General features: G+C 39.7%; 1 protein-coding gene across 1 annotated transcript; it reads left to right on the forward strand.

Annotated features, from left to right (window-relative positions):
- On the forward strand, positions 1-23,690 carry LOC133540856 (RNA-binding protein FXR1-like). The gene is made up of 9 exons (XM_061883836.1): positions 1-140; positions 11,293-11,345; positions 11,440-11,533; positions 16,022-16,093; positions 16,533-16,681; positions 18,688-18,781; positions 18,957-19,073; positions 19,163-19,333; positions 23,555-23,690. The coding sequence occupies exons 1-9, from the start codon at positions 90-92 to the stop codon at positions 23,639-23,641; spliced, it is 888 nt and encodes a 295-aa protein (XP_061739820.1). The 5' UTR covers positions 1-89; the 3' UTR covers positions 23,642-23,690.
- Positions 23,691-24,151: the final 461 nt, after the last annotated feature.

The following is a 24,151-nucleotide window of genomic DNA, read 5'->3' on the forward strand; positions in this document are numbered from 1 at the left end:
AAAGTGCTGCCAAAGAGCAAGGAGGTGAAATAAACCTCGTTGGCGCTTTAAGCGGCACCTGTCGTCCCAGCATCCTTTGCGCGTCCAACATGGAGGAACTGGAGGTGGAGGTCCGAGGCTCCAACGGAGCTTATTACAAGGTAAATACTGCCTTATCGCGCTCTTATCGTGGCCGCGGATAACCACGTCTTAGCCGGGACATCCTGGAAGGTGCCCGCGCTTCCAGACGACGTCTAAGCCGCCCGAGCGCCGGCTAGTAACCCCTGTTAGCCGCGCTAGCAACAGCTAGCCGGCTAAGCTAGTCGTCGCCACTTCTTCTCCACATAATAACGTCATTTAATATTGTATATTAAAACAAATAATAGTAATAATAGTGTAATAATGCCGTCGCGTAACCCATTGTGGACGTTTTTTTTTTTTTTTTTTTAAGTACATGTTTTAGTTACTTAACTTATTAGGTGACGTCACGGAATGACGTCACAGAGAGTTTCGACGTGTTGCTGCTTAAAATCGTGTTTATTATAATATAAATGAAGCATTAACGCTCAACAAGGAGCCCAGTGAGTGAAGTTGAAGCGCTCTCCCGCCGCCATTGTCGTCTATAATTTGATACTTCTTCATGCCGAAGCTATTTTTTTTTTGTTTTTTTTTTTGGTGTTGCTATGAGCCAGTTGTTCCTTGTCAGTCATGAGCAGCTGACGGAAGAAGGGTGGCTGCCTGATACTGAAACCTTAAATGCTATTTCTAGTCCGCTTAAAGGCACTTTCTTCTTACCCTACTGTATTTCCATCTGATCTTTTTTCAGGTCCGACGAGCCATTATTGCAGGCGTGTCCAAAGTGCGGCCCGAGGGCCATATGTGGCCCCCAGCTAATTTGTTAAACAATCAATCAATGTTTATTTATATAGCCCCAAATTACCAGTGTCTCAAAGGGCTGCACAAACCACAACGACATCCTCTGTAGAGCCCACTTAAGGGCAAGGAAAACTCATCCCATTGGGACGTCAGTGCCAGTGACAATGATGACTATTAGAAACCTTGGAGAGGACTGTATATGTGCCCCCCCCAGGGGACCGAAAGCAATGGATGTCGAGCGGGTCTAACATGATTCTGTGAAAGTTCAATCCATAGTGGATCCAACACAACCGTGAGAGTCCAGACCAGGGGTAGGGAACCTATGGCTCTAGAGCCAGATGTGGCTCTTTTGATGACTGCATCTGGCTCTCGGATAAATCTGAGCTGGCATTGCTTAACACAATAAATAATGAATAATTCCACTTGTAATCACAGTGTTAAAAATAATGTTCAAAATATAAAACATTGGGGCTTCACGGTGGCAGAGGGGTTAGTGCGTCTGCCTCACAATACGAAGGTCCTGCAGTCCTGGGTTCAAATCCAGGCCCGGGATCTTTCTGTGTGGAGTTTGCATGTTCTCCCCGTGAATGCGTGGGTTCCCTCCGGGTACTCCGGCTTCCTCCCACTTCCAAAGACATGCACCTGGGGATAGGTTGATTGGCAACACTGAATTGGCCCTAGTGTGTGAATGTGAGTGTGAATGTTGTCTGTCTATCTGTGTTGGCCCTGCGATGAGGTGGCGACTTGTCCAGGGTGTACCCCGCCTTCCGCCCGATTGTAGCTGAGATAGGCGCCAGCGCCCCCCGCGACCCCGGAAGGGAATTAGTGGTAGAAAAATGGATGGATGGATGGATGGATGGATATAAAACATTCTCATGCATTTTTAATCCATCCATCCAATTTCTACCGCACCTGTTCAAAAAGTTGCGTTAATGGTAAGAAGTTATTAATTTATTATTGGTTAGTGTGGGGCTTGCCCTCCTGGGGTTACTTCAGACCACCAAGCACCGACATGAGAGCCAGTTTCAGGGTTACAATATTGTATTATTTTTTCAATAAGTCTCTCAGTTGCTTTCCAGCAATTGTCTTTTTCTCTTTCGTTTTTGCTCGCCCTCTGGCTCCAGCCCCAACCCCGTCTCTCCTCCTGGCTGCTGCTTATAACAGAGCAACAGGTGATTAGATAACGCCCAGGTCGGCCATTTACGCACCTGTCGCTTATTCAGAGGCCGGTCCTGGCACACCCCAGTTCACTGCAGGCCGGCAGGCCACGCCCCCTCCACAGTTACCTTCAGAATAACAATGTTATTACAAAGAATAAGAGACCTACTCTAGAAATGTTTGTCTTACTTAAAAATGCACGCATTTATTTGTGTTCAGTGTTAAAAAAAACTATTATATGGCTCTTACGGAAATACATTTTAAAATATTTGGCCTTGTGGCTCCCTCAGCCAAAAAGGTTCCCGACCCCTGGTCCAGACCAAAGTGGATCCAACACAGTAGCGAGAGTCCCGTCCATAGTGGAGCCAGCAGGAAACGTGTCATTATTCAGTATTATATTTTTTATTATTATCAATCAATCAATCAATCAATGTTTACTTATATAGCCCTAAATCACTAGTGTCTCAAAGGGCTGCACAAACCACCACGACATCCTCGGTAGGCCCACATAAGGGCAAGGAAAACTCACACCCAGTGGGACATCGGTGACAATGACCCAGTGCAAGTTTTAAATCTCTAGATCAACATTAGAGAAAAAACAAAAAATATGGAATATTTTCACCCAATAACTTTTTTAGGTGGAATATTTGAGATCATATAATAATTGGAGCCTTAATTTTGGATTTTGATTCATTATTTTTTGAGCAATGACATTTAAAAACAAATCACACTAAAAAAATTGGACATCCAAGTGTTCTACTTATTAAAGTGATTTCTCTACTTTTAGGTTTCTGTTTCAAATGAAACAGAGACCTAAAAGTAGAGAAAGAACACTGACTTTCTTTACTTTTACTAATATTACAATGAAATATATCTGTAGCTTTACATTCTTTCTGTGTTGAAATATATGTGCAATACATTTTGTTATATAATGGCTCAGTTGTTAATATGGAAATTAAAGGGCTCTAATAAATAAATGATCATAAATCTGATCATTCCAGTGTGTTCCAAATGCTCAAAAAACCTAAAATAGTTTGCCAAAAGTATCAAAAGTTAAGGTACACCTAATTTTTACATAGCTGCCATCTTGGAAATATGCTAATTAGGCGTCCAGACATACCCAATAATAAAGATGACTTTTCCATCATATTTGTAATCGTCAAAACACATGAAATAGACACCAAGTTTGGATTTGTAGCTCATCCGGTTCAAATGTAGAGGCAAAAGCGTTTTCAGGTGGTGGCCATGTTGGATCAGCCGCTGTGGCGACCCCAAAGGTCACCAGCGCGGGCGCCCTAGCCAAATCATTTAAGTACGCCCTGAGCTACACCTGTGCCAAATTTGGCGCTTTTAGACAAAAGTGAACAAACACAACCTAAAGTCTCCCTAAGGGCCCCCACTATGAAGAACATATATCAGAATACATATTTAATGACCACACACACCATACACCCCCCTACACATTTCTATTACATATAAAATGTGGAATATAGATGGAATATAGAAGTGTGGAAATTGATGTTCTGTGTACCACACACACACACACACACCAGGCCTAGACAGGAGGAGGACAGAGTGTAGGTACACAGAACATCACAGGGTCAAATTTGTCAAATGTGCAAGAAAATGAGAGCAGACAATGTTGCAACTAGGGCTGGGCAATATATCGATATAGTCTATAGGTCTGGGCAATATGGCCTTTTTTAAATATCTCAATATTTTAGCCCATATCGCGATACACGATGCGTATCGCGATATTTTGCCTTAGCTTTGAATGAACACTTGATGCATACAATCACAGCAGTATGATGATTCTATGCTTCATACTGCATTATTATATTCTACTTTTAAACTTTCATGCAGAGAGGGAATTCACAACTAAGTCAATTGACCAAAACTGTATTTACTAAACAGTTATTAAGCAGTGGCACAAACATTCATGTCATTTCAAAACAGAAAGTGCAAGATTGTGTCATTTCAAAACAGAAAGTGCAAGATTGTCAGAGACATTTTAAAACACGCTATTAGCACACTTGTGTGCATGATGTCACTAAGATCAAGGTGCACTTTTTGTACAGACAACTACAATAGTTTAAAACAAATAAAGTGCACTTTTGTGCATGATGTCACACAAGATATTTCAATAAGTGTCACATAAAAATGAGCCGCATATCAAATAGTGTATGTCCTGCGGTGTTGATCTGGAAATAGTTGCTTCGGCATTTTGTGGGTGTGGCGCCGAACAGAGATGTTGACATGCAGTTTCAAGTAGGGCTGGGCAATATATCGATATACACGATATATTGCGAGTTGTATTTGTGCGATATAAAAAAGAACTATATGGTGATATTCGAGTATATGTTCTCACGCAGTTGCTTTCAGCTGCTGGCATTACACTACAGGCTTTTCTCGCTCTTTCCTGTCTCTCCTTCTCAAAGACAAGCGCACCTTCCTACACACGTCACATACGTATACGCCCTCGTAGAGCAGAGAGGTAGCAGCATGGGTCACGTTAGCTGTGATGCTAGCAGAGCCGTGCGAGTGGTAATACGAGAGAGAGAGTGCGAATAAGGTAGAATTAATTCCCAAGAAAAACATCAGGTGATCCATCGTCCGGCGGTGGTTTGGCTTCAAGTGGGAATATGTCGAACAGACAACCGTAATTTGTGAAGTGTGGGCCAAAAGCGTTGTTACCAAAAGTAGCATTACTGCTAATATGTAGCATCATTTGAAAAGAGTGTTTGAAACTGCATGTCAACATCTCCGTTCGCTGCCACACGCCCATTTTTCCAGATCAACACCGTATGAAAAAAAATAGTCAACAGCAGAGTTTAATAACGTCCGTAGTAACCTAAGGACCAATACTATTTGATTTTCTATTATGCAGCTTATTTTTATTTTACACTTAAAATGTCTCTGACAATCTTGCACTTTCTGTTTTTGTAATGACATGAATGTTTGTGCCACTGCTTAATAACTGTTTAACATATGCAGTTTTGGTCAATTGACTTAGTTGGGATTTCCTTCTCTGCATTAAAGTTTAAATGTAGCATATGTTAATGCAGTGTGAAGAAAAATGTTTTAATGTAGACACATAGAATCATCAAACTGCTGTGATTATATGCATGAAGTGTTCATTCAAGGCTAAGGCAAAATATAGAGATATATATCGTATATCGCGATATGGCCAAAAAATATTGAGATATTAAAAAAAGGCCATATCGTCCAGCCTTAGTTTCAAGCACTCTTCATTCTCTAGCGAGTGACTTTTCAAATGATGCTACAAATTAGCAGTGGTGCTACTTTCTGTAGAAACGCTTCTGCCGAAGAAATGTTCAACATATTCCCGCTTTGAAGCCAAACCTGTTAGGCGCAGAATTAGATGGAACCCAAGGATGCAGAGACGGTTTGTTTGTAGACAAAAAGTTCTTCCTTTATTCTGGGTGGAAGGAGGATGTAGCCACAAAAAACATAAAGCGATGGTGGAGCACAAAAACACACCATAAAAGCTACTTAAATACAAAAACTAAACCAAAAGCGCTAGTAAAGACTAGGAATAATATTGACGGATAAGATAAAAAACAAAAATAGTAAAGTCCAAAAATAAATCTCTAGGCGAGGCTAGGAAACATACTTCAAGAACGAAGTAAAACAGAAACACAAGATAGTAAACTGAAAGCGCTAGTCGGAGCTAAGTAAACAGGCAAACCTGTAAGATGCACGAGCAAAAGACGAGGGTTTAGCAAGTGAAACGAGAGTGACAGTCATGCGTGAGGAACAGCAGTAACAACAAAGTACCGGCGCTTACGGGCCGTAAACACCCAGTTAATAAAGGCACTCTAATCAACCTCAGGTGTGTTGGATTGACCAGCGTCAGCTGCACTCCAGACTGTGGATGAGAGAGAGAGTCAATCTGATGTGCAAATCGATATACAACCAAAATCATGAAACTTCAGTTTACCACAAAACCACCGCCAGACGATGGACCCCCTGCTGTTTTTTTGGGGAATTAATTCTGCCTTGATTTGTTACCACCTTCTTTCTCTCGTATTACTAATACCGGTATACCGTACAACCCTACGACCTCGCCCTAGTGTTGAATGTTAATCATATAAGTTGCTATCATAATACAAAGTATGTTTTATCCGTACAGTGTCTTGAACTATGGCTATCCCTTGTTTTATCGCGGTTAATTGGTACTGACATTTTTCCACAAAGTACGATTATTATTAATAAAGCAATTATTTTCATAGTTGGGGCATTGAGAAGTATTTACGACATGAATAAATTTTTGGACATTATTAGTTATCTAAACATGAAAAAATATAGTCACCTTCTTTTGAGTGTAAAGTACTCACCGAGCCTGCAGGATCCTCCAAGCGCCATCGCAGTAGCCCTTCATCCTCACTTTGGCGAGATATCTACTGATAGCTGATATTTTGCAGTAGTTTTGTAGCCTCCGATGTTGCATCCCACTGTTGTCTTATGATACTATTCGTTTCAAAGTCACCATGTGGAGATGTTTTATTTAGGAGGCAGGTGTTGAAGGTGAAGTCCATCAAAAAGTTTTTCTGTCGAAATTTCGTCAACTTGGAATTGTGGTCAAGCTATCTTCACGTCAAGATTAGCGATCGAGTTGTTCACTCAGATCCAATTTTTGGGGTTTTTGTGTGCAGCCCAAATTTAAAAAAATGTTCTTCAGTTATATTTTGGGAACAAGTAAAAAATAAAAATGTACCGTATTTTTCGGATTATAAGTGGCCCCGATGTATAAGTCGCACCGGCCGAAAATGCACAATAAAGAAGGAAAAAAAACATATAAGTCGCACTAGAGCAGGGGTGCCCACACCTTTTCTGCAAGCGAGCTACTTTTCAATTGACCAAATCGAGGGGATCTACCTCATTCATATATATCATTTATATTTATTTATTTATTTATGAAAGAGACGTTTTTGTTAACAAGTTAAATGTGTTTAACGATAATACAAGCATGTGTAATGCTAGATGTCTTTTACAAAAATATAAGAATATAAGTTGGTGTATTACCTGATTCTGATGACTTGTATTGATTGGAATCAGACAGTAGTGATGATAACGTACACATTTTTGAATGGAGGAGAAAAAGTCCTCCTTTATGTACAATAACACATGAAAGTGGTTGGTTTTTGGCATCTTATTTATCCAGCTTCCATACACTTTTCAAGAAAAGTAGCTTACTTGATTGTGCACGGCAGCTTTCCGAGACTTTTATTTTGTTAGCGCAGGCAGCATGAAGCAGCGCTTTTATTGTGAAGATAGGAAATGTGCAGTCAGTCTTTAGAGTTTTGACGGAAGGTATGGCGCGACAGTCTGTTGAAAAAAAAAAAAGGATTTCTGGCCTTCCTGTCGGTCATTTTTTCTTAATAATGATCTTGCAGCAACTAGCGTCATCCCACAAGACCCTCGGGTGCCGTGAATGTCAATCAAGTGACGTCTTGGTGAAGATTGATGATCGCTCATTTTTAGGTCTATTTTTTTTAAGAGCCTGGCTGGCGATTGACAGACACACCCTCCGCGGTCGACCAGTAGCTCGCGTTCGACGTGATGGGCAATTATTTTGACTCGAGGGCCAAATGTAGAGAATAAAATGTATCTGGGGGCCCGGTATATGTATTTTTAGGAACATTAATACAAAACCTCACAATAATGTCTAATTGAATGCTAAAAACATTATGACAGACCACCTTAAAAAAAAAAGAATGGAATTTTACACTTTTCTAAGAACGATAAAACACTGAATATAAACGTCACGCCCCCTCTTGATTGACATATTTTACAATCAAGCGAAATGCAACGAATGCAACAAACAGTGAAATATGAATGTGAAGGGTAAAAAGAACCCCATCTACATTCTGACATATGTGATATATCACTTAGGTTTAGAACTTTGTTGTGAAAATCTCCTTCCACGTCCCTGACGCCCACATTTCAGGCTCTGGAAACACTCTGTGGAAACGCTCCCCACCCACACTGCTTGGTGCCTCGTCTGAGCTACTGTGACTTAAATTATCATTGTAACTAATTAGATTACCATAGCAACTAATTAGATGACCATAGTAACTAGTAAATCATGCAGATTCCAAGCATTGAAAGACTTAACACTAGGGGTGTAACGGTACGTGTATTTGTATTGAACTGTTTCGGTTCGGAGGTGTACCGAACGAGTTTCCACACGGACATTTTAGGTAGTGCACCGCACGTTGTGTAAACAATGCACACCGAGGCACAACAAACGGCATGCTAGCAGCGACCGGGCTAGGACAACATGTAAAAGCCAGAGCTGGAAGGCCCTCCTGCCTCGTTAACATCTCCTGTTTGGGAACACTTTTGCTGCGTGGTGCGATACAACAATGGAGAACGGAGGTTTGCCGACATTGTTGAGTAGCAGTAGGGTATGCTTTTGCCAACACGTCAACCATGCTAACCCCTTTGAAGCATCACCATCGCATTCAAGTCTGAAGCAATAACAAATGTTTTTATAGCAGCAGATTTAAGACCATACATTCATTCATTTCCTACCGCTTGTCCAGTCCGGGGTCGCGGGGGGTTGCTGTATTGCATTAAAAACTAGATTTTGACCCATTTCTATGGTGGAAGAACAATAAGCCCATATATCCTCTTACTGCCAAGTTAGCCAAGTTAAGAAAAGTTAATCTAAGGCTGAGTTGACCTGAAACTGTTTAATGTTGTACTTTTTACATGTAGAAGAAAAGTTTTGTCATTTTATTTCATCTGAGCAACAACTTGAGGCAGTTTAATGTTGATTAACGTGGACCCTGACTTAAACAAGTTGAAAAACTTGTTGGGTTGTTAGCATTCAGTGTTTAATTGTATGGGATATGTATTGTACTGTTCAATCTACCAATAAAAGTCTCAATCAATCAAAAAAAGCACTTTATATCTAGAAAGGTTTTGTTAAGAAACCATTCTGAACCTTATCTTATTTAGTTTTTATTTTATATATGTTGACCACATAAATCCTGGCAATGGACCCTGTGTGTATATGTATGTTATGCCATTGTTTACATATTTGGTAAATAAATAACCAAAACATTTATATTTTGTTGTTTTCTTACTGTACCGAAAATGAACCGAACCGTGATCTCTAAACCGAGGTACGTACCGAACCGAAATTGTTGTGTACCGTTACACCCCTACTTAGTATAGTTGAAGACGGTCATTAGAAAACATGAGTGCACATCATAATGGCAGCTACACCTTCCATCTTGAATGTATAAAAAATTATTTGGGAATGTCCGAGGGCCAGATTGAAAAGCTTAGCGGGCCACATGTGGCCCCCGGGGCTTAATTTGCCCAGGTCTGCACTGGAGTATAAGTCGCATTTTTGGGGGAAATTTATTTGATAAAGTCCAACACCAATAATAGACATTTGAAAGGCAATTTAAAATAAATAAAGAATAGGGAACAACAGGCTGAATAAGTGTACGTTATATGATGCATAAATAACCAACTGAGAAGGTGCCTGGTATGTTAACGTAACATATTATGGTAAGAGTCATTCAAATAACTATAACATTAGAACATGCTATACGTTTACTAAACAATCTGTCACTCCTAGCCGATAAATCCGATGAAACCTTCTTCCTCGATGTCTCTTCTAAATAATATTATTAGATATTTTACGGTAATGTTTTGATAAGTTCACACATAAGTAGCTCTAGAGCAGGGGTAGGGAACCTACGGCTCTAGAGCCAGATGTGGCTCTTTTGATGACTGCATCTGGCTCTCAGATAAATCTTAGCTGACATTGCTTAACATGATAATTATGAATAATTCCGCTGATATTCACAGTGCTAAAAATAACGTTCAAAATATAAAACATTCTCATGCATTTAAATCCATCCATCGGTTTCCTACCGCAACTGTTCAAGAAGTCGCATTAATGGTAAGAAGTATTTTATGTCACGATGGGGGGGGGTCGCATTTAGGTAAAAACATGACTTAATTTAAACTAAAAAAAGATACAAACAAAAATCGCTCACAGCGGAGGCACAACTTTGGCTAAGGAAGAAAGCTAACGCATAAACAGACTATGAACATAAATCAAACAAAACTTACTTGGCATGGCATGAAGCACGAAACTATGGTAAGGCATGAAACAAGTCAGCACAGAGCAAGAAAAGATCACATTGACGCCAAGGCGACTGACTGGCAAAGACAAGCTTAAATACTGCCTCTGATTAGTGCTCGGGAAGCAGGTGAGCGGGCATTTTGTCCACCATAGACAGGTGGACAAAATGAGTAACCAAGGAAACCAGACAGCTTCACGGTGGAAGAGGGGTTAGTGCGTCTGCCTCACAATACGAAGGTCCTGCAGTCCTGGGTTCAAATCCAGGCTCGGGATCTTTCTGTGTGGAGTTTGCATGTTCTCCCCGTGAATGCGTGGGTTCCCTCCGGGTACTCCGGCTTCCTTCCACTTCCAAAGACATGCACCTGGGGATAGGTTGATTGGCAACACTAAATTGGCCGTAGTGTGTGAATGTGAGTGTGAATGTTGTCTGTCTATCAGTGTTGGCCCTGCAATGAGGTGGCGACTTGTCCAGGGTGTACTCCGCCTTCCGCCCGATTGTAGCTGAGATAGGCGCCAGCGCCCCCCGCGGCTCCGAAAGGGAATAAGCGGTAGGAAATGGATGGATGGAAGGAAACCAGACAAGGGAGTGGAAAAAAACAGGAACCTAAAGAGTCCAAAAGACAAACAGCACATGGCCAAACAAAAACATGATCAACATACATGACATTTTACTTATTATTGGTTAGCTTCAGAATAACAATGTTATGAAAAAGAATAAGAGACTTTTTATACTCTAAAAATGTTGGTCTTACTTAAAAATGCACGCTTTTAGTTGTATTGAGTCTTAAAAAATATGATATGGCTCTCACGGAAATACGTTTTGAAATATTTGGCTTTCATGGCTCTCTCAGCCGAAAAGGTTCCCGACCCCTGCTCTAGAGTATAAGTCGCACTCCCGACCAAACTATGAAAAAAACTGCGATTTATAATCCGGAAAATACGGTAATCACTATTTCAGGTTTTTTGATCACACCAATATAAAATGAAGGGTACATTTCATTCAAATAATGCCTTCATTTAAACATCCCACGTGGTGTTTTTTATCAGCTAGTTGTGTATGATTTAAATCTTCAGTCAGTTATGTTTGTTTATTTTTAATGTTCTTGTTGAATAACTTACCATATTCTTGTCTGTTTCTGTTTTAAAAGGGCTTAGTGAAAGATATTCACAATGATTCACTCACCATTGCTTTTGAGAACAAGTAAGTATTTGCGCTCCCTCTGCAATAAATGTCCCTTTTTATTTAAAAACAATTTTTTAACGATTGTGTCTCGTGATAATTACCTTGATTTTAGTTGGCAACCAGAACGCCAAGTGCCCTTCACTGATGTCAGGATGCCTCCTCCTGCTGATGCCCCAAAAGAGATTAAGGAGGGTGAGGAGGTGGAGGTATGGATCATCTACTCAGAGGAACTGCATTTTTTTTGGAATGCTGCCTATCGTTCACAATCATTCTGAGAGACAATAACACGTCTTTTTTTTGTAGGATTTTTAATGATAAATGCTTGGCAGATGCGGCTAATTGGAGTCATCTTTGTAGCCTTGCAAAGCCTCTAAAACACCTTCAAAACCCTCCCAACGTTTTACATACACATTGCAAGTATATATACGGTAAAGGCCAAACAGTTTGGACACACCTTCTCATTCAATGCATTTTCTTTCTTTTCAAGACGATATATATTGCAGATTGTCACTGAAGGCCTCAAAACTATGAATGAACACATGTGGAGTTATGTACTTAACACAAAAAAGTGAAATAACCGAGAACATGTTTCACATTCTAGTTTCTTCAAAATAGCCACCCTTTGCTCTGATTACTACTTTAAACACTCTTGGGATTCTCTCAATGAGCTCCAAGAGGTAGTCACCTGAAATGGTTTTCACTTCACAGGTGTCATAGTTTTGCCTGAAATGGTTTTCACTTCACAGGTGTCATAGTTTTGATGCCTTCAGTGACAATCTACAATGTAAATAGTCATGAAAATAAAGAAAATGCATTGAAATCAATCAATCAATCAATGTTTACTTATATAGCCCTAAATCACTAGTGTCTCAAAGGGCTGCACAAACCACTACGACATCCTCGGTAGGCCCACGTAAGGGCAAGGAAAACTCACACCCAGTGGGACGTCGGTGACAATGATGACTATGAGAACCTTGGAGAGGAGGAACGCAATGGATGTCGAGCGGGTCTAACATGATACTGTGAAAGTTCAATCCATAATGGATCCAACACAGTCGCGAGAGTCCAGTCCAAAGCGGATCCAACACAGCAGCGAGAGTCCCGTTCACAGCGGAGCCAGCATGAAACCATCCCAAGCGGAGGCGGATCAGCAGCGCAGAGATGTCCCCGGCCGATACACAGGCAAGCAGTACATGGCCACCGGATCGGACCGGACCCCCTCCACAAGGGAGAGTGGGACATAGGAGAAAAAGAAAAGAAACGGCAGATCAACTGGTCTAAAAAGGGAGTCTATTTAAAGGCTAGAGTATACAAATGAGTTTTAAGGTGAGACTTAAATGCTTCTACTGAGGTGGCATCTCGAACTGTTACCGGGAGGGCATTCCAGAGTACTGGAGCCCGAACGGAAAACGCTCTATAGCCCGCAGACTTTTTTTGGGCTTTGGGAATCACTAATAAAATGAAATGTGAAGGTGTGTCCAAACTTTTGGTCTGTGCTGTATATATGTCTTGACTTTCCAATAATTTCTACAACTATTTTTTTTTTTTTGTGATAAAGTGATTGCATCACATACTTGTTGGTCACAAAAAAAACATTCATGAAGTTTGGTTCTTTTATCAATTTATTATGGGTCTACTGAAAATCTGACCAAATGTGCTGGGTCAAAAGTATACATACAACAATGTTAATATAAGCAAATATTAACATTGTTGTATGTATTCTTTTGACCCAGCACATTTGGTCCCTCGGCAAGTTTCACTGCAATAAGGTGCTTTTGGTAGCCATCCACAAGCTTCTGGTTGAATTTTTGACCACTCCTCTTGACAAAATTGGTGCAGTTCAGCTAAATTAGTTGGTTTTCTGGTATGGACTTGTTTCTTCAGCATTGTCCACACATTTAAGTCAGGACTTTGGGAAGGCCATTCCAAAACCTTCATTTTCTAGCCTGATTTAGCCATCCCTTTACCACTGTTGACGTGTGTTTGAGGTCATTGTCATGTTGGAACACCCAACTGGGCCCAAGACCCAATCTCCGGGCTGATGATTTTAGGTTGTCCTGAACAATTTGGAGGTAATCCTCCTTTTTCATTGTCCCATTTACTCCCTGTAAAGCACCAGTTCCATTGGCAGCAAAACAAGCCCAGAGCATATTACTACCACAACCATGTTTGATGGTAGGTATTGGGTTCCTGGGATTAAAGGCCTCACCTTTTCTCCTCCAATGATATTGCGGGGTAATGTGAAGTGAATGATATTTATATAGCGCTTTTCTCAAGTGACTCAAAGCGCTTTACATAGTGAAACCCAATATCTAAGTTACATTTAAACCAGTGTGGGTGGCACTGGGAGCAGGTGGGTAAAGTGTCTTGTCCAAGGACACAACGGCAGTAACTAGGATGGCACAAGCGGGAATCGAACCTGCAACCCTCAAGTTGCTGACACGGCCACTCTACCAACCGAGCTATACCGCCAATGTGGTCAAACAGCCCAATTTTTGTTTCATCTGACGAAAGAACTTTCCTCCAGAAGGTCTTATCTTTGTCTATGTGATCAGCAGCAAACTTTAGACGAGTCTTGAAGTGTTGTTTCTGGAGCAAGGACTTCGTTCTTGCATGGTAGCCCCTCAGTCCATGGCCATGCAAAGCACAATTGACTGGGGACACTGACACCTGTGTTCCAGCAGCTTCCACTTATTTGCAGACCTGCTTTTTAGTGGTTCTCGGTTGACTCTTGATCATCCTGACCATTTTTTTCTCAGCAGCAGGTGATGGCTTGCATTTTCTTCCTGATTCTGGCAGTGACAAAACTGTGCCATGAACTTTATACTTGCATGGCACAGTTGCTCTTGGGAACTTATGCTGCTTTGAAATGGCTCCATGCGACTTTCCTCACTTGTTCAAGTACATGATTCGATTTTTCAGATATTTGCTGAGTTCCTTTGACTTTCCCATTGTCGTGTTTGTAACCCAGTCTAAAGACTGCATCACATGAGCCCTATTTAAATGGGCTCAAGAGAAGTCAACAGGTGTCATCAATCATAATCACTCACACGAAGTTAAGAGGCCATGCCATGAAGCTCATTTGATTGGATTGTAACTTTTCTACATCACCAAAATTGATAATGTATTTTGCCGTATTTGCGATATACAACAAGTATGTGCACCAATCACTCTATCAGAAAAAAATAAGAGTTGTAGAAATGACTGGAAACTCAAATTATTATGTTTTTTATAAGTGTATGTAAACCTTTTACCACAACTGTGTGTGTATGTGTATATATATATATATATATATATATATATATATATATATATATATATATACATCAGTCGTTTACCAAGCAAAGGTAATAAGCAAGGACATTAACACATCCGACATGTACGTAGGATTAACCGAAGGAGCGTTCAAAACAAGATGGAATAATCACAACGCCTCCTTTAGAAACCAGACTTTGCGGAATTCTACAGAACTCAGCAAACACATTTGGAACCTCAAAGACAATAATGTTGAATATTCAATAACATGGCAAATTCTTGCATCCAGCACACCTTACAACAGTGGTAAAAAAAGATGCAACCTATGCTTAAAAGAGAAACTGTTTATTATATATCATCCACATCTATCATCCCTCAACAAGCGCAGTGAAATCATTTCAACATGCCGCCACAGACGGAAACACCTCCTAGGTAACACATGAGCCAATCACCACGCCCCTACGCCTGCCTGTACCCACCCACTCTGTGCCCTATATAAACCATTGTATGTGAATGCTTCCATTAAAATCTCCTGATGATTGAGGGAACCCCTCATGAAACAGTTCTGTAGAGATGAAGTAGTCTTGTGATTTTTCCCACACCTACATATATATATATACATATATATATATATATATATATATATATATATATATATATATATATATATATATTAGCTCCTCTATTTCACCCATAAAATCCAATACATTCTCTTTCAAAGCCGTCAGCAATACCCAATTTACATTTTGTGATTTCAATACTAACCAAGTATTAGTCATATTGTTAGTAAGAGCGGTAACTCAGACAAACTATTTACAGCGGTGTACAATTTCAACATAATCGACTGACGAGGTGTTTCCTTCCTTCCTTGCTCCCTAAAAGTTTAATGTAGTTCATAAATCATGCATCTCACCTGGACAAAAGAAGTCTGTTGATAGACTTTACTCTGACAGCCATTTAGGAACAGGAAATGGTGAGAACGCCCCCACATTTTTTTATTGGGTTTTTTGGGCAAAATAGATGACCTCTCATAGGCTCCGCTTTAAGCTGACTTTTGTTTACGTTTATTTACTAGTTGGAATGCATAAAAAAAATTCCTCAGTTGTCATGTCTTTCATAATGATGTGAACGATAGGCAGAATAAAAAAAAAAAATGTAGTTCCCCCTTAAAGCACAATCTATCTCGCCATGAAATGAAACAACACTCACTCATTAGTAAATAACTACTGTGTTGTTAGACTAAAAAAATGACAGAAAGTTGCATATTTTGTATGACACAAACCAAAACATTCCTGTTTTACCCCACACAAATGTTGACATTTTTAAAAGTCTGTGTTTTTCACGACAAACATACATTTGGTGTGTGGACCAGACACCATAACACAGAGAAAAATATACATCATGCGGACTTGGCCTTAATCCTTTTGTCTCTTTGTCAGATCCTCTCCAGGGCCAATGACCAAGAGCCTTGTGGTTGGTGGCTGGCTAAAGTCTGCATGATGAAAGGAGATGTGAGTTTTTGTCAAGACCATCTACTACTGTTGCTTTTTTTTTAAATGAAGTGATACATTGTTTCCGCTATTGAAGGTTTCAAGCTTTTAACGACTGAACAGTTATTTCATTTTAGGGGGTTTGTTATTAAATTTATATTTTTCAGCTCTATTGTAAATATCCTTTAATTAGCTTGTGGTGATCTGTGTAGAATTCGCTTCACCTTTAAGGTTGAGTGGGTTGTTGTTGTTGTTACAATGTAACAGTAGTGGGAAAAGTGTATGTTTGAGATTACAGTATATACAAAGTCATTAAGTTATACAGCGCAAAATCCCCCAAAATGTAATCTCAACCCACTTTCTTACATCCAATTGTATCTAGAACCAGTGATTCTCATACATTTAAAGAAAACCAACTGAACCCCTCACGAGCCTGCACTTAACCAGTGTATCTCTTCAGTTCTATGTGATTGAGTATGCAGCCTGTGATGCAACCTACAATGAGATTGTGACCTTTGAGCGCCTTCGCCCAGTCAACACTAACAAGGCAATCATGGAGAATTACTTTCACAAGTGCAGTATCCCTGTTCCCCAAGATCTACAAGAGGCGTGAGTACAACAGCATTACACAGTCTGCGCTCGACCAGGTGTGTCCAAACTTTAGGGATTCAGGGGCCTTTTTTTAATCGCAATATAAAAATAAATAAATAATAATTAAAAAAAATATATATATATATATATATATATTACGGTTGTACGGTATACCGGTATTAGTATAGTACCACGGAGTAATGAAACATTTTTGGTACGGTACCTTCTCTGAAAAATACCGGTGATGCGCCATTAGTGGTTTACGAGCAGAGGAGCATGTTCGGCAGCGCACAATCATGGTGTACTTACAAGCAGACACAGTGTGTATATATAAAAGGGAGAACAGATGCATTTTGGCTTAAAAGCTAACAATAAAGGTGAAGTTATAACACTGAAACGCCCTTAGGAAGAGATGCTTTAAGACATGGCTAGCTAGCTAGCGGCTAACGCCCATCGGCAGTGTTTTAGCTACTTCTAAATCACTAATCCTAGTTTCCATGGCGACAAATAAAGTACGTTTCTTACAAGTATCATCCCTGCAGGATGAGAAATAGCTGAACATGCTTCACCACACACCGTAGCTCGCCGGCATCAAAATGTAAACAAACACCATGGGTGGATCGACACTGAACATCCACTGTAGTGATATAAAAGCAGGTATCTAGTTGATACTACTATGATTACGTCGCTATTTTTTGGCATCACAACATCTTCTTTTGTTTTTAAAAAATGTATATTATGTTTATAAACTGAGGAAATATGTCCTTGTACACATGAAGTCTTTGAATATGACCAATGTATGATCCTTTAACTACTTGGTATCTGATTGATACCCAAATTTGTGGTATCATCCAAAACTAATGCAAAGTATCAAACAACAGAAGAATAAGTGATTGTTACATTTTAACAGAAGTGTAGATAGAACATGTTGATAGAGAAAGTAAGCAGATATTAGCAGTAAATGAACAAGTAGATTAATAAATAATTTTCTACCACTTGTCCTTAATAATTTTGACAAAATAATAGAATGATAAATGACACAATATGTTACTGCATATGTCAGCAGACTAAATCAGGAGCTTCTGTTTGTTTACTTATTAATAAAAGACAAGTTGTCTAGTATGTTCACTATTTTATTTAAGGCCTTAACTGCAATAAGAAACGTGTTTAATGTACCCTAAGTATTTTTGTCAAAATAAGGCCAAAAATGCAATTTTTTGTGGTCCCCTTTATTTAGAAAAGTACCGAAAAACGTTTTGTACCGGTATCAATATATTTGTATCGTTATAACACTTATATGTAAGTGTTATAACGTTGTATATAAGTGTTATATATATAAAAAAAGAAAAAAAAAATATATATATATGTATATATATATATGTTTGTATTTATTTATTTATTAATGTTTTTGTTACATTAAATAGGCTAAAACAAATCTAGGACAAACATGCTAAGACATTTTACATTTAGTTTAAGAAGACCAGCCTGCCTTTTAGCTTTGTCTTATTGGTGATAAGTTGTGTAGTTGTCAGTTTTGTTAGCGTCAAAGTGTAAATGTTTAAAATTAATTGTATTTTTAGAATATCCTACCCCCAAGACACACTTTTTGACACCCTTCTCTTAGACTGATCTACTTAATATGTACTGTACAATACTTGTGTTAGGTCCCCTTTTATTTGACCTCCATTTATAATAAGGATAGACAACTATCAATAGGTCTTTAGCATTTTTGTAAACTATGTGCAATATGATTCGTCAAATGTTTAAATCAATGCAGTTCTGTGGCAATTAATTTGGCCTAAATGGGGGACTATCAAAATCCAAAATTAACAAATGAATCGCTCTGCATTCCAGTAATGTTGGTATCTTATGACAAAATGTCATTAATGCCTCACTCTGAGCACATTTACATTTACTGTAATTTCTCAGCAATGAATCGGTAGGCTGGAGAAGCTTTTTCAGACAGAATTTTGAAAGAGGTTTAACTTTTTGTAAAATTTAGAACATTTTTTTATACATTTCAGGTGCCAGAATGATAATGCCCATAAAGAATTTAAAAGGGCTGTGGAAGCCTGTCAAGTGTCATACTGTCCTGAGACCAGTGAGCTCATCATTGTGGTAACAAGCTTTTTTTATTCTATTACACCTTTGTCTTATTTATCTATCTTTACTGTACCTGTGATGGCATTTACATGCTATGCTACTGTACATGTAATGGTCGTTATGAATAGTGATCAAGACACTTAGCGTAATGCAAAGATCAATAATGTTGATTCATCTGTTTCATATGTAGTCCACCAATGAGTCAACAGTGAAGCGTGTGTCTTTGCTGAGTGACATGCATCTCCGCAGCCTCAGAACTAAGCTTCTGCTAATGTCTCGCAACCAGGAAGCCACCAAACACCTTGAGGTCAGTTGGTTTGTTGTTTCCAGGAAATTATTTTAAGGATGCTGTAGGATACACTAAGATCGACCTTACAATTGCTTTTTTTTGTTCAGAACTCCAGACACCTGGTGTCGTCCTTCCAGGAGGAATTTACGGTGAGACCAGATTTGATGGGACTGGCCATTGGTAGCCATGGCAGTAACATTCAGCAAGCACGGAAAGTTCCAGGCGTCACCGCTATTGATTTGGATGAAGAAACTGCTACCTTTAGAATTTATGGAGAGGTAGGTTTCTGCCTGTTGTTTTTTGGGATATCTGTGACTATTAATGGGATCAGTATTGATCCAGCTAAAAATCAGGACTCGAAGTAAATTGGAAGTATTGTGATTGGGAAAAAAAAAGCCTGCGAACATTTCCATGCCAAATACACAGTACCTTTATCATAGTATGATACAAAGTAAATACAAATAACTTTCCCACTTGGAGTGTCAACACTGCATCCTCTGTACCCTCAGCTGACTTAACTTCCTAAGAGTAAGGCTGGGCAAATTATCGATACACTCGATATATCGCGGGTTTGTTGTCTCTGTGCTAAATAGAAAATGACTATATTGAGTATGCGTTCTCGTAGGGCTGGGCGATAAAACAATAACAATATATATCGCGATAGACATGTGATCGATATCAATAGAAAATGGGGTCGATAGAACGTTCGATAATTTCACTGAGTTCTGTTAGAAAAAAATAGGAAGAAACGCAGAGCCGGAACCGCACGGCATTCTGGGGGGTGTAGGCAAAGGAAGGGCTTTAGCCTCTCGACCTATCACGGCCGAGCCTGAACCGCAAAGCATTCTGGGAAATTCTTCCAGGAAAAATAAAAAAAAGCAACGATTGATTGATACTTTTATTAGTAGATTGCACAGTACAGTACATATTCCGTACAATTGACCACTAAATGGTAACACCCCAATAAGTTTTTCAACTTGTTTAAGTCGGGGTCCAGGTTAATCAACGAAGCGGGAATATGAGTGCGGCAGCACGAGAGGAAATTGTAAATAAAAAAGGAAACGTCACGTCACCAGATTGGCAGTATTTTGGAATTTTTAAGTCCGATACGAATCAGAGTAATACTGTCTGCAAACTTTGCAAGGTCGTCGTCCCGACCAAGTCTGGGAACACGACAAACTTATTTTACCACCTGAGCCGCTCTCACCCGCTGGAGTACAGCAGCAAACAGCCACAACATCAGCCGGTGCAAGTGGAACAGCACCGAAGCGGCAACAACAGACCACCATCGAGAGGCACTCGGCAGCAGTGCCATACGACAAAAATTCAAAACATTTTAAAGAAATAACTGACGCAGTGGTGTAACAATTAGCGAAGGACATGCTACCACTCAGCATAGTTGAGAAGTCTGGGTAAGCATTTATTTAATGTCAATATTTGCACATCGACCAGTATTTTCATTTATTTGACTGTTTTTCTTAATGCTGACCTCGTTCTAAATGTTAAAGGTTATATTTAAAATAAAAGTATTTAAATTCAGCCTTTTTTCTCCTGGTCTTTATTTAGAATAGTTTTTTGTTTTTTTTTCATCAATAATTATCGATATCGACTGATATGAAACACTTATATCGTGATACATTTTTTAGTCATATCGCCCAGCCCTACGTTCTCGCGCAGTTGCTTTTAGCTGCTGGCATTACACTACGGGCTCTTCTCACTCTTTCTTGTCTCTCCTTCTCACAGATACTTAAAATAAGTGCACCCTCTTACATACGTCACATACTGTCACGTCATACGCCCTCGCCGAGCAGAGAGGTAGCAGCATGGGTAACATTAGCTGTGATGCTAGCGGAGTGGTAATACAAGAGAAAGAAGTTGCAAAATCTGATAACAAATGAAGGAATAATTAATTCCTACGAAAAACAGCACGGAGTCCATCGTCTGGCGGTGGTTTGGCTTGGAAGATGTCGAACAAGTATGCGGCAAAAGCGTTGCTACAAAAAGTAGCACCTACTGCTAATTTGTAGCATCATTTGAAAAGTCACCCGGTAGAGCAGGAGTAGGGAACCTATGGCTCTCGAGCCAGATGCGGTCATCAAAAGAGCCACATCTGGCTCGAGAGCCATAGGTTCCCTACTCCTGCTCCAGCTGTTGATACATTTTAGCTGGCATTGCTTAACACGATAAGTAATAAATAATTCTGCTTGTAATCACAATGTTAAAAATAACGTTCAAAATATAAAACATTCTCATGCATTTTAATGTGAAGTGAATTATATTTATATAGCCCTTTTCTCTAGTGACTTAAAGCGCTTTACATAGTGAAACCCAATATCTAAGTTACATTTAAACCAGTGTGGGTGGCACTGGGAGCAGGTGGGTAAAGTGTCTTGCCCAAGGACACAACGGCAGTGACTAAGATGGCGGAAGCGGGAATCGAACCTGCAACCCTCAAGTTGCTGGCACAGCCACTCTACCAACCGAGCTATACCGCCCATCCATCCATCCGTTTTCTACCGCACCTGTTCAAAAAGTCGCATTAATGGTAAGGACTGTTTTATTTATTATTTAGCTTCAGAATAAATAAATGATAAATGGGTTGTACTTGTATAGCGCTTTTCTACCTTCAAGGTACTCAAAGCGCTTTGACACTACTTCCACATTTACCCATTCACACACACATTCACACACTGATGGAGGGAGCTGCCATGCAAGGCGCCAACCAGCACCCATCAGGAGCAAGGGTGAAGTGTCTTGCTCAGGACACAACGGACGTGATAACAGACGTATTATACTCTAAAAATGTTGGAGTTACTTAAAAATGCACGCCTTTAGTTGTATTCAGTGTTAAAAAAAATTATATGGCTCTCATGGAAATACATTTGAAAATATTTGGCTTTCATGGCTCTCTCAGCCAAAAAGGTCCCTGACCCCTGCGCTAGAGAATGAAGAGTGCTTACTCCGCATGTCAACATCTCCGTTCGGTGCCATACCCACAAAATGCCGAAGCAACCATTTCCAGAACAACACCGTATGAAAAAAAGAGTCAACAACAGAAGGAGATAACATCCGCAGGAACCTACCACATAGCGAAGGACATAAGCCATTTGATTTCCTACTATGCAGCTTATTTTTGAATGACGGTTATTGAAATATCTTGTGTGACATCATGCACAAAAGTGCACTTTATTTGTTTTAAACTATTGTAGTGGCGTTCTGTACAAAAAGTGCACTTTAATTTAGTGTTGTTTTGATATGTCATCTTAGTGACATCATGCACAAAAGTGCATTAATAGCTTGTTTTAAAATGTCTGACAATCTTGCACTTTGTTTTTAAATGGCATGAATGTTTGTGCCACTGCTTAATAACTGTTTTTATAAATATACTTTTGGTCAATTAACTTATTTGTGATTTCCCTCTCTGCATGAAAGTTTAAAAGTAACATATATTAATGCAGTATGAAGAGGAATATTTTAACGTAGACACATAGAATCATCATACTGCTGTGATTATATGCATCAAGTGTTTATTCAAGGCTAAGGCAAAATTTGGAGATATATGTCGTGTATCATGACATAGCTTAAAAATATCGAGATAATAATAAAAGGCCATATCGCCCAGCCCTACTTCAGAGGTTTTAGTTGACTTGTGTGTTAATTTATTGTTTTACTTATTTAACAAAGTAATTCTCAACTGGTGACAAATCTTTGGGTCGCTGGTGTTTGCCTACTACAGCTATGATGTTCCCGAACAGGTCGGGTTTTTTGAGCGGCCCTTTTAAGTGAACAATAAAAAACGATTTTCACTTGCGACTCAATCATTTGCGAGCCATTATTACTTGCGTATCTCACAAAAAATGTAATATCGTGGAACAAGTTGTACATCGAGAGGAGCCAGATGAGGTGGTTCGGGCATCTGGTCAGGATGCCACCCGAACGCCTCCCTAGGGAGGTGTTTAGGGCACGTCCAACCGGTAGGAGGCCACGGGGAAGACCCAGGACACGTTGGGAAGACTATGTCTCCCGGCTGGCCTGGGAACGCCTCGGGATCCCCCGGGAAGAGCTAGACGAAGTGGCTGGGGAGAGGGAAGTCTGGGTTTCCCTGCTTAGGCTGTTGCCCCCGCGACCCGACCTCGGATAAGCGGAAGATGATGGATGGATGATGGAAGTTGTACAGACCTGTGAAGCTTGCGGCATCATTCGTCAGATTGGTTAAAGTTAAAGTACCAATGATTGTCACACACACACATTAATTTTGGTGAAAATATTCTATGCATTTGACCCATCACCCTTCATCACCCCCTGGGAGGTGAGGTGAGCAGTGGGCAGCAGCGGTGGCTGCGCCCGGGAATCATTTTTGGTGATTTAACCCCCAAGTTGTCTCCTAACCTATATGTTTGTGGGTCACAATGTTGATGTTTTCTTAGATACTCCTTGTGGTGTTTTCTATATCTTGTAGAACATGGAGTTGTATAAAGCGGCCTAATGTTTTTTTTCAGACAGCGGAAGCAGTGAAAAAGGCAAGGAACTTTCTCGAATTTCTGGAGGATTCTGTCCAAGTACCAAGAAGCCTTGTTGGTATGTAAACACATATATTATTTTGTAATTGTCTATTAGAACTTTGTTTTTGCAAAATCTGACTAGTACAATATGCCTTTCACTTGCAATTGCATTTCTATGTAATCACTATGATGTAAAATTGCCTGAAAAACTTAGGGACGCAAAGGTTTTTTGTTTTTTTTTCAAACCGATAAAATAACTTATTTAATATAGCTGTTTTTTATATGTAGTTTTAACTGCAGTTTGTGCACACTTGGAAGTGAGCGTCTCAAAAAAATTGCTTTAGCCCTCGTAGGGGTGAAATAATTCCCCCAGTAATTCAAGTGACTCGATTACAACAAATGATTAAGTAATTTTCTCTGCCTCAGGGAATGGTTTAATGGTAAAGTCAACATCATGACAATTTTTTTATGTGGTCCAATGTGATTACCTCACCCACGCAAATCAAGGAGGAAGCGAATGCATTTTTTTACTTATTTGAGGCTGACATTTGAATTAATTAGTCAGTCATTCAATGTTTACTTATGTAGGCCTTC

The sequence above is a fragment of the Nerophis ophidion genome, linkage group LG22 (genome assembly GCF_033978795.1).
Source record: "Nerophis ophidion isolate RoL-2023_Sa linkage group LG22, RoL_Noph_v1.0, whole genome shotgun sequence".
Classification (NCBI taxonomy): domain Eukaryota; kingdom Metazoa; phylum Chordata; class Actinopteri; order Syngnathiformes; family Syngnathidae; genus Nerophis; species Nerophis ophidion.